The sequence below is a fragment of the Engystomops pustulosus genome, chromosome 4 (genome assembly GCF_040894005.1).
Source record: "Engystomops pustulosus chromosome 4, aEngPut4.maternal, whole genome shotgun sequence".
In the NCBI taxonomy this organism is placed as follows: Eukaryota; Metazoa; Chordata; class Amphibia; order Anura; family Leptodactylidae; genus Engystomops; species Engystomops pustulosus.
In genome coordinates, this window is record NC_092414.1 from 145,442,207 (window position 1) to 145,454,539 (window position 12,333).

At 38.5% G+C, this 12,333-nt stretch overlaps 1 protein-coding gene across 1 annotated transcript in view; it reads right to left on the reverse strand.

Annotated features, from left to right (window-relative positions):
* Positions 1-1,755: 1,755 nt before the first annotated feature.
* LOC140125666 (uncharacterized) overlaps positions 1,756-12,333 on the reverse strand; it is a 29,403-nt gene continuing 18,825 nt past the window's right edge. Inside the window, exons 9-13 of the mRNA XM_072144534.1 lie at positions 10,886-10,941; positions 9,583-9,719; positions 4,863-4,981; positions 3,989-4,096; positions 1,756-2,774 (exon numbers count right to left, since the gene is read on the reverse strand). Coding sequence (XP_072000635.1) covers positions 2,748-2,774; positions 3,989-4,096; positions 4,863-4,981; positions 9,583-9,719; positions 10,886-10,941 — 447 coding nt within the window. The 3' untranslated portion in view covers positions 1,756-2,747. The remainder of the gene's footprint in view (positions 2,775-3,988; positions 4,097-4,862; positions 4,982-9,582; positions 9,720-10,885; positions 10,942-12,333) is intronic.

Sequence of the window (12,333 nt, forward strand, 5' to 3'; positions counted from 1 at the left end):
AATTATATTAAGCAAAAGACTTGGTGTTGGAATTGAAACTAAGAGTAGTGCAAACTCCACTAAAAGTTTGTTTGCCTTTGTATAATGCAAAGTGTGCCACAAATGTGTCTCAGACACTTCTTAAAAACTTGTGCAAGTAGTCTGCACCAAAAAGAACATGCAAAGTCAGACAGAAAACAGCTGCAAGGACCTTAGTAAATATGCCCCATGTGATCCAATTGCTATATGTTTTTTTTCTTTAAAAATTCTTTAAAAAGAAAAATTGGAGACTACCAGAATGAGGGTTTGGTGAGATGCAACCACTTTACAGAACTACCTTTCTGAGGATATGATACCAAGAGGTTTACTGAAAAAAGAGAAAAATTTCATCCATTGTTACTAAACGAACAAATCCAACAGCTCCAAACTCCCTTACCACAACAGAGGACTTGCACCCTACTAAATAATAAATTGCAAGAAAAGTGTATTTTTACTGGTAAAAAGCAAATAAATCTGTTTACTTCCCTTATCATGTTGTATAGGTAAAAATTGCACAAAGGTACAAAGTTTAGACCTTTTTTCAAAACTTTCATTTGACTGTTATTCTCCACAGAACTTAATTGCGTTTATTGTTACATGTCTTTTTTTGGAGGTGCTATGTTTGCGTCCTGCTCCTTTCCTGTAACATCTTTTTGGCCCAAACTGGGCATTGTATAGCCTTTTGAACATTGTTAGATGAAGGTAACTGATCATTATGATTATGGAAATGTTAGCATTTGCGGTTTAGGTATCTGATATATTCTCAAAAAAAACATCATAGGGTTATCTTCTCGTTACAGATACAATGTATAATAATGTGGGCCCACATTCTCAAATTACAGCTGTATTCCAGTGGCTTTTCTTTTTAAAACATTTTATTAAATTTTTTAAATCAAATTGAATGTGTAACAATGTATAATATAAAAATAACATAAGATCCCAATGTCATGTAGATAATACTTTAAACAATAGCAAATTATATATTGACATAAACATATGCATACAACTGGGGTATTAGAAACAAATATATACATCAATAGGTGTTAAGGGGTGCATTAGTCTTTTAGTTGTAATTGGAGATTAGCCTTATATACAAATTATTATAAGATTTATTATAATGCAGCCGTATATTTGTACCAACAATTGGTATTGACGCCCATTACAACCTATTTGGAGGATGGAGGTTTATGCTTCAATATAAGAAACATTTTTGGTGAGCTGTAGTATATATACGGAAGAAAATGTTTTGGGCATGTGGTATGAGTATAAATTGGAGAGCGAGGTCCAGATTCTAGGGGAATTTGAGAGAAGATATGAATTGGTAAGGCGTGCCACCTTTGGACTTAATCTCCAATATAATTCAAACAAATTGGGAAATATTGGGAACTAATTTTTTTAATTTTAAATTTACACCAAAAGCAGAAGTTGCATAAACTTTTTGCAGACCAAATGTACTTCAATTCTATGTTTATCCAGCACTCAGTAAATGGAGCTGTAGAGTCCATGCTTATTCTGCATTTAGTGAGAATCTTATCCACATTTTCATGATCGTGAGGGATCCTAGCAGATCCTCACCAATTACTGTTATCACTTAACCTGTGTATAGGGAATAACTTGTAAAAATGGGACAACCCTCCTTAATTGATTTTGCCAAGTACATGGCTCCATATGATGAAACATTAAGTTAAATTGCATCCTGTTTCCTTACCCTTACATACACTAAAGTGAAAGACCTGTATTTAACTTTTTACAAAATGGAAACTGCATATGGCCGTCTATTTGTTAAAACAAAGAATTTTACAAAAGAAAAATATAATAAATATTTTAGCATAACAAAAATCTTTCTTAAATATCTCCACATATTTCTTCATCTGAAACCCTTCTGACTTCAGTCAACATATAGGGTGAGAAATCATGGTGGAGTATTTCTGTAATTGAGTTACCCATAGTAACAATATATTATATTATATCTTATGATCTAAGCACATACAGAACACTTTTTAAGAGCATGAACCCAAAACCTATTACTATTAGGAGAATTCCAAATAGTATTTAGAAAAAGATAAAAATTGATTTATAAATCTTACTGTCTTAGCCAATACAGTTACCTTTTTTATTGTAACAATAATAGACCTACTGAAACTCAGACTCCATTGGGGGAGTAGCAGTAGACTATAGCTAAACCTTATACATTTGCAGCATTGATGCAAATCAGAAAATCAGAGCCTGCTGATGAGAAACTGATAGAGCAGCCCACAATCTTTAATTCACATGGCAAGTATAAGGTTAATATTTTGAATCAATATTTGTAAGCTAAAACCAACAATGGAACTTATCAAAGATTTTAAAATACTGAGGCAAAATGTCCACCAATTTTTGACCTTGTAAAAATTGTCTGACCCCTAAGGCTCCTCTAGGAGTGCAAGTACTTTCTTTTAGTTAACGATATTACTTAACCTTATTATCATATACATTAACTGTCAAGTCCCTTAATACAGTATTTTGAAAAAAAAACTTGAAAATTGCACGTATGATACAAGCTCATTCTACAGATATGGAAAGTGTCTGACGTTAGCTATAAAATGCAAATAAGGTAAATGTTGATAATTTGTTCATGAAATCCTCTTCTTTATTACTAGAATTGTTCTCCAATGTATTCTGGTAGATGTTGTACGTAAAACAAATGGCTCCTCAGACAACGCTTGTGTGTTTTTTTTCCTTTGAAAGAATTAATGGGCTACTTCGTAAGAATGAGTCTAGAGAAGAAAGAACAAAAATGTTAAATAATTAACTGATGAGAATTAAATATTTTATTCTGGAATACTGACTGGGACGGGCACAGGGAAGTCACTTGAAAGACAAATATGTGTTTGTCCCATCATAGTCTTACACAATTTTGGAGGGATTGCATATTCATGGTCTAGAGGTGGGTAAAAAGACAGCAGATGGTCTCTTGTTCTCCAATCATAGAGAATCACTGCTATGGCTCCTCCAAAATTTAAGGAATGCGGAATAGTTTATTTGTTCAGTGTTCATGCTGGTTAAACAAGCAGACATATGCAGGTTGCATAAAACCTGACTGTGAACTACCAAATTCATCAGCAAAATCCCTTAATTCAATCAAATAAACCTTGCAATAATGCATATTGCCTTATGGGTGGCAAAGACCCCCTCTAAGGCTGTATGCTAGCAAACAGGCGAAACTTGTGAAAATGGGCCTGTATGTTGGCCTGATCCCATGAACTGGGAATAAAATATGATGCCAGAACTTTCTTTCTTTTGGCCCAACTGCAGGACTGACTCCCGTCCCAGTGCAAGGTTTGCATTCTGTAGAATCCATTTCCACAGGCTGCATACATTCTCTTGTAGCCCACCTTAGGGCTTTTTTCGAGGTTTGTTTGGTTTTCACCGTGCAGTGGATGTGCAATGGACACACTGGGGGCACATTTACTTACCCGGTCCAGTCGCGATCCAGCGGCGGGTTCTCCTACGCTGATTCGGGTTCTGCCGGGATTCACTAAGGTCCGTGCACCGATATTCACCAGGTGTCGCTGCTGCGCCGAGGTTCGCCGGAGTTCACCTGCTTTTTTCTGGTGTATGTGAGTGCTTGATCTTGCGACACAAATGGCTTTTTAAATTCCGCGGTTTTTCCGAATCATTCGGGTTGTCCGGTGGCCATGCCCCCGATTTCTGTCGCGTGAAAGTCGGCGCGATTGCGCCAAAAATCGATCGCGTGCGGCACAATCCCGTGAAATACAGCGCAAAGCGGAAATATTCGGGAAAAACCCGACGGATTTGTGGCTGCACACCCTTAGTAAATGTGCCCCACTGAATGCATGTTAGTGTGAATCCACCCTAGGTCATGTAAATGTTTAAAATTTTGCGATAAAACTTATTTTGCAATTCAATGACCCACGGAGTTGAGGAGTGTCGGGCTTTGAATTGAGTAAAACCACAAAGTCGTTCTTACCCTGTAATTGCTGAAGAGAGATGCAACATTGACTTCACTATATCGCTTATATGGTGGCTTAAGAGAGCAAGCATTGGAAAGCTTCTGACACAAAGTTGTTTTTAAAGCCTAGTGATGAGAAAAAAAAAGAATAAGGTATTCTTCTGAACAACATTTAAAATTGCCGTACAATAAAAATAGACAGAAGAAAGGTAAAGTCTTGGATGCATTTTTTCCCTGAGATGATTTGCAATGTCTGTACTTCTACAGTGTTGTCTGGTAACTATTCCAGGGCTCTATGTTTATTTCATATAACTGAAATCCCTTGCGTAGTAGAAAACAGAAAATGGCAGACTTACCGGTCTAAATGATATAAAAGATGGTTTTCAACTACATCATATTTATCAAAGACAGTATTGGGGCACTTTCATTAGTTTTTAGTCTTATGTCAAATCCGCCAATTTTTCTAATAACCCAATCCATTTTATATTTCAGACAACTTGCTCTAATACCTCCTATATTTTGGCTTAGTTTGTCATAAAAATATACCACATTTTTGGCATGTTAGCATGCAAGCCACACTCCTATTGAGAAAAGCCACGTGCAGGTGGAATACAAGTCGTTCAAGTGTCTAAAACAATTTATACACTTGGCACAAGACATTTCAAACCTTTCACAGTCATCCTTTTCAATTTTCGATCTGGTGTAGAATTGCTCCCTAGCCTACGCTAGTATGAGCCAACGCCCCTCCTCCTCCCTGCCCAAACCATGCAGATTTTAGAGTAGTTGCAACTCCTGACTGTGATAAATCCCCTCCAAAATATAAGAAAATCATTAAACAAAAATTGTTTGTTAGACATACATGTCAATTCTGCCTAAAGATGTGGGAACTCACCAAGACTATAATAAGAGGAATAGCCAATATCAGTAGGATACACATGACAATAATTGCAACTCCATAACCTGGAACAGAACTTCCCGGTGCTGGCGAGTCGGGTGTTTGTGGGCTTGTATCTGGAAAAAAAAAATTTTTTTTAAAGAATCACTTCATTTTTTCTCCATTATTATAGACATATAATAAATAAGGTAATTGGTGTATCATAAAATCAAATTCTTTAGGATGTTAAATGTACTTGATATCAATGGGCTGATGCCAGCTATTTTGCAGGTGCAATACAGGTCTGTACTTCTGTACCTCTGTTTTTAAACCTCAGCAAACATCCTTAAAAGATACAGTTTTATGATTTAGGTAACCATAGTGGAACAATAGGTGTGAGGTTCCTGTTTGCAAAGGATTGCTTACAATGTATGAGGAGAAAGGGGGGAAACAAGAGGTATAAGAGCTTGTATAATGATCCAGCCATTCTTTATAAGAGAAAAAAATAATTTAATAAATACATAATAAGTCCAAGGTGAATAGGACTGTAGAGGAGCCTGTAGGTTGGTTTGCAGTGCTTGCAGGATAACAGATTGGAAGAGATCAAAGGATGGGTTAAAAAAAAAAAAGTTAAAATTTCATGTACTGTAGTTAGGGAATTTGATAGGCCTGCCTGAAGAGATTGGTTTTGAGAGCCTCTCTGAAGCTTTGGAGGTTGGGTCTGTAATAGGGCATTGCAAAAAATTGCTGCAACTCAGGAGAAGTCCTAGAGACGTGAGTGGGAGGCTCAAATTTAAGAAGAAAATAATAATAATAAGAGCACAGGTTGGGCGATAGACTGAGATGAGAGAGGAGAGGTAGGGAGAGGCAGTACTGTTTTCTTGATGAGGGAGGGAGGGAGGGAGGGAGAATTTTCTTGATGAGGGAGATTAGTTTAAATTGTATTTGGAAGGAGACAGGAAACCAGTGGACACACTGGGCCCATCCGTGTAGTGTCTGTACTGTTCAGTAAGACAGATTCAGTTCAGTAAGACAGATTAGGTTGTAGATTGTATTGACTTCATTGTAAGACTAAAGTTGTATCCCCTTTCCGCACCTTGACATGATACTACGTCATAGGATGTGGGTCGTTTGTGCACCTTGACATAGTATCACGTCATGTCGATCACCCGAGCTCAGAAGCTGAGCCCGTGCAATCGCTGCAGGATCCCGGCAGAACACGGTAGCCCGCTGTAACAGCCAGGATCACGATCCTGGCTGTTTAACCCTATAGACGCCGCGGTCATAGTGACCGTGGCGTCTATGGTGCATCGGCGCGACGATCACCACCCTCCGTGCAGGGCATGGAGGTGCCAATCGTTTCCATGGCAACCCTGAGGTCCGATGAGGTCCGATAGTAGCTGCCTGTTTTGAGTCGTGCACGATCTAACAGTGCAGCTGTCAGCCTATGCAGAATGCATAGGCTGACTATGTAATATGCTGCAATACATTAGTATTGCAGTATATTACAATGAACAAGTGATTAAATGATCACAGTAAAAAAAAGTTAAAAAATAAAAGTGAAATTAAAAAAAATTATTAAAAAAGAATAAAAGTCTCCCAAAGTCCCTTTCCATGCAGTAATCAAATAAAACATAAAAAAGTGAAAATCACCAAAAAAAACAACATGTAGGGTATCACAATGTCTGTAACAACCCATACAATAAAATAAAATTGTCACTAAACCAGTACAGTGAACACCGTAAAAAAAAACACAATTTTTCACATTTTGACTGCATAAAAAGCGCATAAAAAGTGATCAAAAAGTTAAATTTACCCCAACATGATACCAAAAAAAAGTACAACTTGTCCCACAAAAAATAAGCTCTAAACCAGCTCTGTAAACAAAAAAATATAAATATTCTGCCCATTGTTACATGATGATGCAAAAACAAGCAAATTTCTCACAAAATGAGTTCTATATTCAGAAAAACAAGTTAACCACAAAAAAGCCATATAAATGTGGTAACGCCGTAATCGTGATGACCCATAGAATAAAGATAACACATTATTTTTATGTTACGGTGAGCGTCCAGGGAAAAAAAATGCTAAAAACCATAAAGAAGAATTAATTATTTCTTTTAACCATCACCATGAAAGAGTTAATAAAATCTGATTATTAGCTATTGAACCCTCTGTAAATGATGTACCTGAAAAGTGGATCTCATCCATAAAAAAAATAATCCCCCATATGTCCAAATTACAAAAAAATAAACATTTTGTAGCCTGTAAAATGTGACAATGCAGATCTGCTCTGAATGGCGCTTTCTTCCGTTCTATCCCCGGTTGTGCGACCAAACAGCGGTTTACCAACACATATGGGGCATCCTTATACTCGGGAAACTTTGTGGAGTTTTTCGTCATTTAATACTTTGTAACAGTTTAATTTTTGGCCAAAATTAATATATTGTCTAAAAAAAATTACAGCTCATAAATTACACCTCCATTGTGTTTTAACCCCTGTGTAGCATCTAAAGGGTTAACACACTTCTTAAAGTTGATTTTTTACACATTGAAGGGTGTAGCTTCTAAAATGGCGTGATTTATGGGGTTTTACTGTTATTTAGGCCTCTTAAAGTCACTTAAACCTGAACAGGTGCCTCTAAATAAGGGTTTTGGTGATTTTCATAAAAATGACAAAAATTGCACCCAAAATTCTGAACCTCCTAACAACTTAGAAAAGAGAGAGGATGCATAAAACCCTGTGCCGATATAAAGCTGACGTTTGGGAAATGTTAGTTATAAAGCTACTTGGTCGCTATGACTATCTGCCTGAAAAGCAGAACATTTTGAACTTGAAAATGAATAATTTTTAGAAATTTTTGCCAAATTTCAATTTTTTTCATGACTAAAAACAAAATATATCATCAAAATGTTTCTATTACTTTGAAGTACAATGTGTTTCTATTACTTTGAAGTACAATGTGTGTAAAGCGGCACAAAGTTATAACCTCCTATCAGGGCAAATTTTAAAAATCAGGCCTGGTCCTAAAGGTCTAAATGGCTTGGACATAATGGGGGTATTGGCTATTTTTTGCATGTCTCTTGAGCACCCCCAATGAAAGAGTGGATCCCAAACATAAGTGTAAGCCTGGTCAATATTTAAACAACTTTCATGATTAACACATGTAATTGGCCTCCTACAAATTTAACTCATCCAAAACCAGGAGAAAAATTCTTCAAAACCCTATTGTATTTTTGAAAAACATTTTTTCTGTTGCCATATGAATAACTTCAGTGGGTTGTATTTGTATTTCTACGTATTTGAGGATTTGCTCAAGGAGTGGTAAGCTGGTATTATTTTACTATTGATATTGATGTGACATGAAGTTTATTGTCTGTTCTGTGTGTGCACATACGGTTAAAGGGGTTGTCCGAGTTCTTTAAAAAAAGCTAAAAGTGGCCGGGACAGGGCTGCTTAAAAAAAATAAAGATGTACTTACCTCCCGGTGCCCTCCCGTATCCAGCGCTGCTGTCGCTCCGGTCCGGGCGCCATGTAAACAAACATGGCCGCCGGAGCGGCGCTGGAATCAGTTCCGGCCAGACCCGACAACCTTCCGGCCCCCATACACAATGTGTGTATAGGGACGGATAGGCGTGCCCGGCCACGGCCGGCCGGAAGCTGAATCCAGCGCTGCTCCGGCGGCCATGTTTGTTTACATGGCGCCCGGACCGGAGCGACAGCAGCGCTGGATACGGGAGGGCACCGGGAGGTAAGTACATCTTTATTTTTTTTAAGCAGCCCTGTCCCGGCCACTTTTAGCTTTTTTTAAAGAACTCGGACAACCCCTTTAACAACGTCCCTGCTGCTTAAATAGTGTCTGGAGAGCAGAAGATGGGGCAGCTCCAGGGCAGTCTCAGACACTGCTAAAGATGCAGAGAGACTAAGAAAATTCTGCAGAAGCACAGACTGGGAAGGAGGGAACAGGGGAGACTTTCTACATCACTATCATATGTGGAAGACTTCTGCATCCACAGTTCTTCACAGACCAAGCTCTCCTGCTAGCTACACACAGAGAGCATCCCAAGACCTCCCTCTCCCACCTCCAGAGTAAGCAGGGAGCAGCAGTCCATCCCCTCTGTGGAGCCAGATCTGTATGCTATGGTCTCACAGAGATAATCAGCAGAGCCAGGGGAGACTACAGGAATAGGCTAAACTTACGAGTATAGGTAAGAAACTGCTGGACATAGGTAATTATGAGTAAAGTTGTTCTAAATGACAATAGCTCTTTATATATTAATCAAGGGAAAAAAATAGAAAAAAAAAAATCAGAGATGCACTTTAAGTCTAGTCTGGTTTAGAAAACTCAATTGCAAGTCCCTCATTTAGTATCTTCTTCTATTTGCTGGAGTAGAGAAAGATGCATTGCACTCATTGCAGTTTTCAAAGCAAGAGGCTTGGGACCCACAGACAAACACATAACATGTCATTGCTTTATGTTATATTATGTGTCAACTTGTACTAGAGCAGACATTCTGCTTCAGAAACTGTGTGTCTTCACTCTTAAACATTTTCCAGATAATTTTTGCAACACAAAAATAATGCAATAAATGGGGTAACATAAAGAACTCAGGCTCTTCAGAGGGTATTCTTCACCAATAGGATGTGGATACAAAGTGTTCCATTGGCTATGGTGTTTTATGTGAATACATATTATACATCTGAAATTAAAGTTGACTACCAATATAAGTCACTCACAAAGAGACTGAGGGTCCAAAATGAGATTCTGGCTGCTAAGCTTATTTTGATTGTTCACAATCTCTTGAGTCACTGCTTCATACGATGTGATTGAAGAAGCAAAAGTGGTTTCTACTAAGCCGACCACTGATCCCTCTCTGTAAAATAGAAGAAATTAACATAATAGAATTGTTATTTTTTGATAATCTGAAACATATGACATATGGCAAAAGAAAGTATGATTGCCTTTTACTCTAAATAGGACAGATTGGTTAACCAACCTTGATTTCAATGCAACCTGATCAAAACTTTGGGTGACATTTATATATGCAAATTAACGACAATTATGGTTAGGATATTGGATAACACTAAGACCTAAAGGGAATGGAATTCATGGGAGGATTACTGTATATACTCGTGTATAAGCCGAGTTTTTCAGCACAAAAAATGTGCTGAAAACCGCCCCCACGGCTTATACACGAGTCAAGAGTAAAAAAATACTTGAAAAATAATAAACTTATATACTCACCCTCCGGTGGCCCCGATGTGCAGCGCTGCTCCCCCGATGTCCGCGCCGCTTGTCTTCAGGCCTCCGCGCCCGTCTTCTTTCTTCTGCTGGGCGCCGCCATTGCTCTCTCCCGGGCGGCACCTAGTATGACGTGCCGCCCGGGGGAAAGACATGGCGGCGCCCAGCAGAAGAAAGAAGATGGACGCGGAAGCCTGAAGACAAGCGTCGCGGACATCGGGGGAGCAGCGCTGCACATCGGGGCCACCGGAGGGTGAGTATATAAGTTTTTTTTTTAATGCTGAGGGCAAGCTGTATACTACTGGGGGCAGGCTTTATACCACAGGGGGCTGGCTGTATACCACAGGGGGCTGGCTGTATACCACTGGGGGCAGGCTGTATACTAGTGGGGGCAAACTGTATAATACTGGGGGCAAGCTGTATACTGCTGGGGGCAGGCTGTATACTACTGGGGGCAGGCTGTATACTACTAAGGGCAGCTGTATACTACTGGGGGCAAGCTGTATACTACTGGGGGCTGGCTGGGCTGGCTGTATACTATAGGGGGCTGGCTGGCTATATACTGGGGGGGGTCTGTGACCAATGCATTTCCCACCCTCGGCTTATACTCGAGTCAATAGTTTTTCCCAGTTTATGGTGGTAAAATTAGCGGTCTCGGCTTATACTCGGGCTGGCTTATACTCGAGTATATACTCGAGTACACCGTTATTTACATTCTACTCTGAACAGAAATAGTTAACAGATATTATACAGCTAGATATCAAGTAAACAATATATTTTGCTTTGACATATACTTACTGAAATGAAAGCACAACTATCTGTTTCACCTTCAAATTTCTTAAAATATCATTGAGCTGGAAGAAGAAGATTAAGGGTTAAAAAATAAATATACAATATCTACCAAAAGGGAATCTACCACCTCCCTAAGCATTATATCCTTTCTGCAGTATGTTGTAGAGAAATGAATTATGAATTAAACTAATACCTTTTATTATTTCTGCCTTGTGTTTCATTGCTTTATGAATCCATATGCTAATGAGGCATTTGGTGTATCAATGTCATGTAGGAACCAGAGCACTGCTATCCCTGCCTGGACCATTACTCCCTTCACCAGAATCCAGTTGCCTCATTAGCATACAGATTGAACTGGGAATATCATGGAACATGGACTGAAAAAAATTCAAAGTATGATGATAATCTTAGTGCATTTCTCTACAACATGCCAAATGCAGATTATAACGCTTAAAGGAGGTGGTAGATTCAGCTGGGTTTTACAAAAATGTTCATTTTTGCTTCAGATTCAGGGTAAAGAATTCTACCTTTCCAATGCATATGTTATACTCTGACCCATAGTGCAGAAAATGTATGGCTTAAAACTGTGCAGAAGCCAGGTGTTTTTTCAACTGTCTCCCATATGTAGCCTCTCTCTTTTATCCTTATTTTATAAAAACGTTTAAAATTTTGCTCACATACTATTTTTACATATTTTTGATATTTTTGATCCTGCATGCACATATTGGTGTTGTTTAGTATAGGGACTATTCATTGTGTAATTGGGTTATCCTATTGGTATTTATTCTTACATCAGGACTGTTGATCTCTATCCATATAGTAGAATAGCCTTTGGGTCATTTCTGTGTAATTCATCTATAAGCTAACTGTTATGAAACAATGAGCGCCATTTACATTTAGTCAATACATTTGTGCGTTTTGGACTAGTTTCATGTATTTTAGAGATGCAACAGACATATGCAGACACAGGGGCGTAACTAGGAGAGGCAGGGCCCCATAGCAGATTTCTGAATGGGCCCCCCTTCCTGCTTAAAAATATACATATTACACTCATATACACACACACATTTATATACCTATATACATACACATACAGTTCTTCACATGCACACACATTTATACACTCTTACACACATATAGAGAATGTACACACCACATACACACATATAAAATACCATACACTGACCATAGACAGAAACAGCATATACACAAATATATGTTATATAAATATCATACTGTACAACATGCAGCATAATATTTATATAATGGTGAACATCCTCCATTCTTTAGTGTCAGGTCAGCTGACAGGGCCCCCTGATACTGCGGGCCCCATAGCGGCTGCTGTTCCTGCTACCACTGTAGTCACGCCCCTGCGCAGACACACATGCCTGATATATCACATGCCTGTTGTTTTTTTGCCCCTTTTTTAAAATAAGTTGCACAAAAGTCACAAA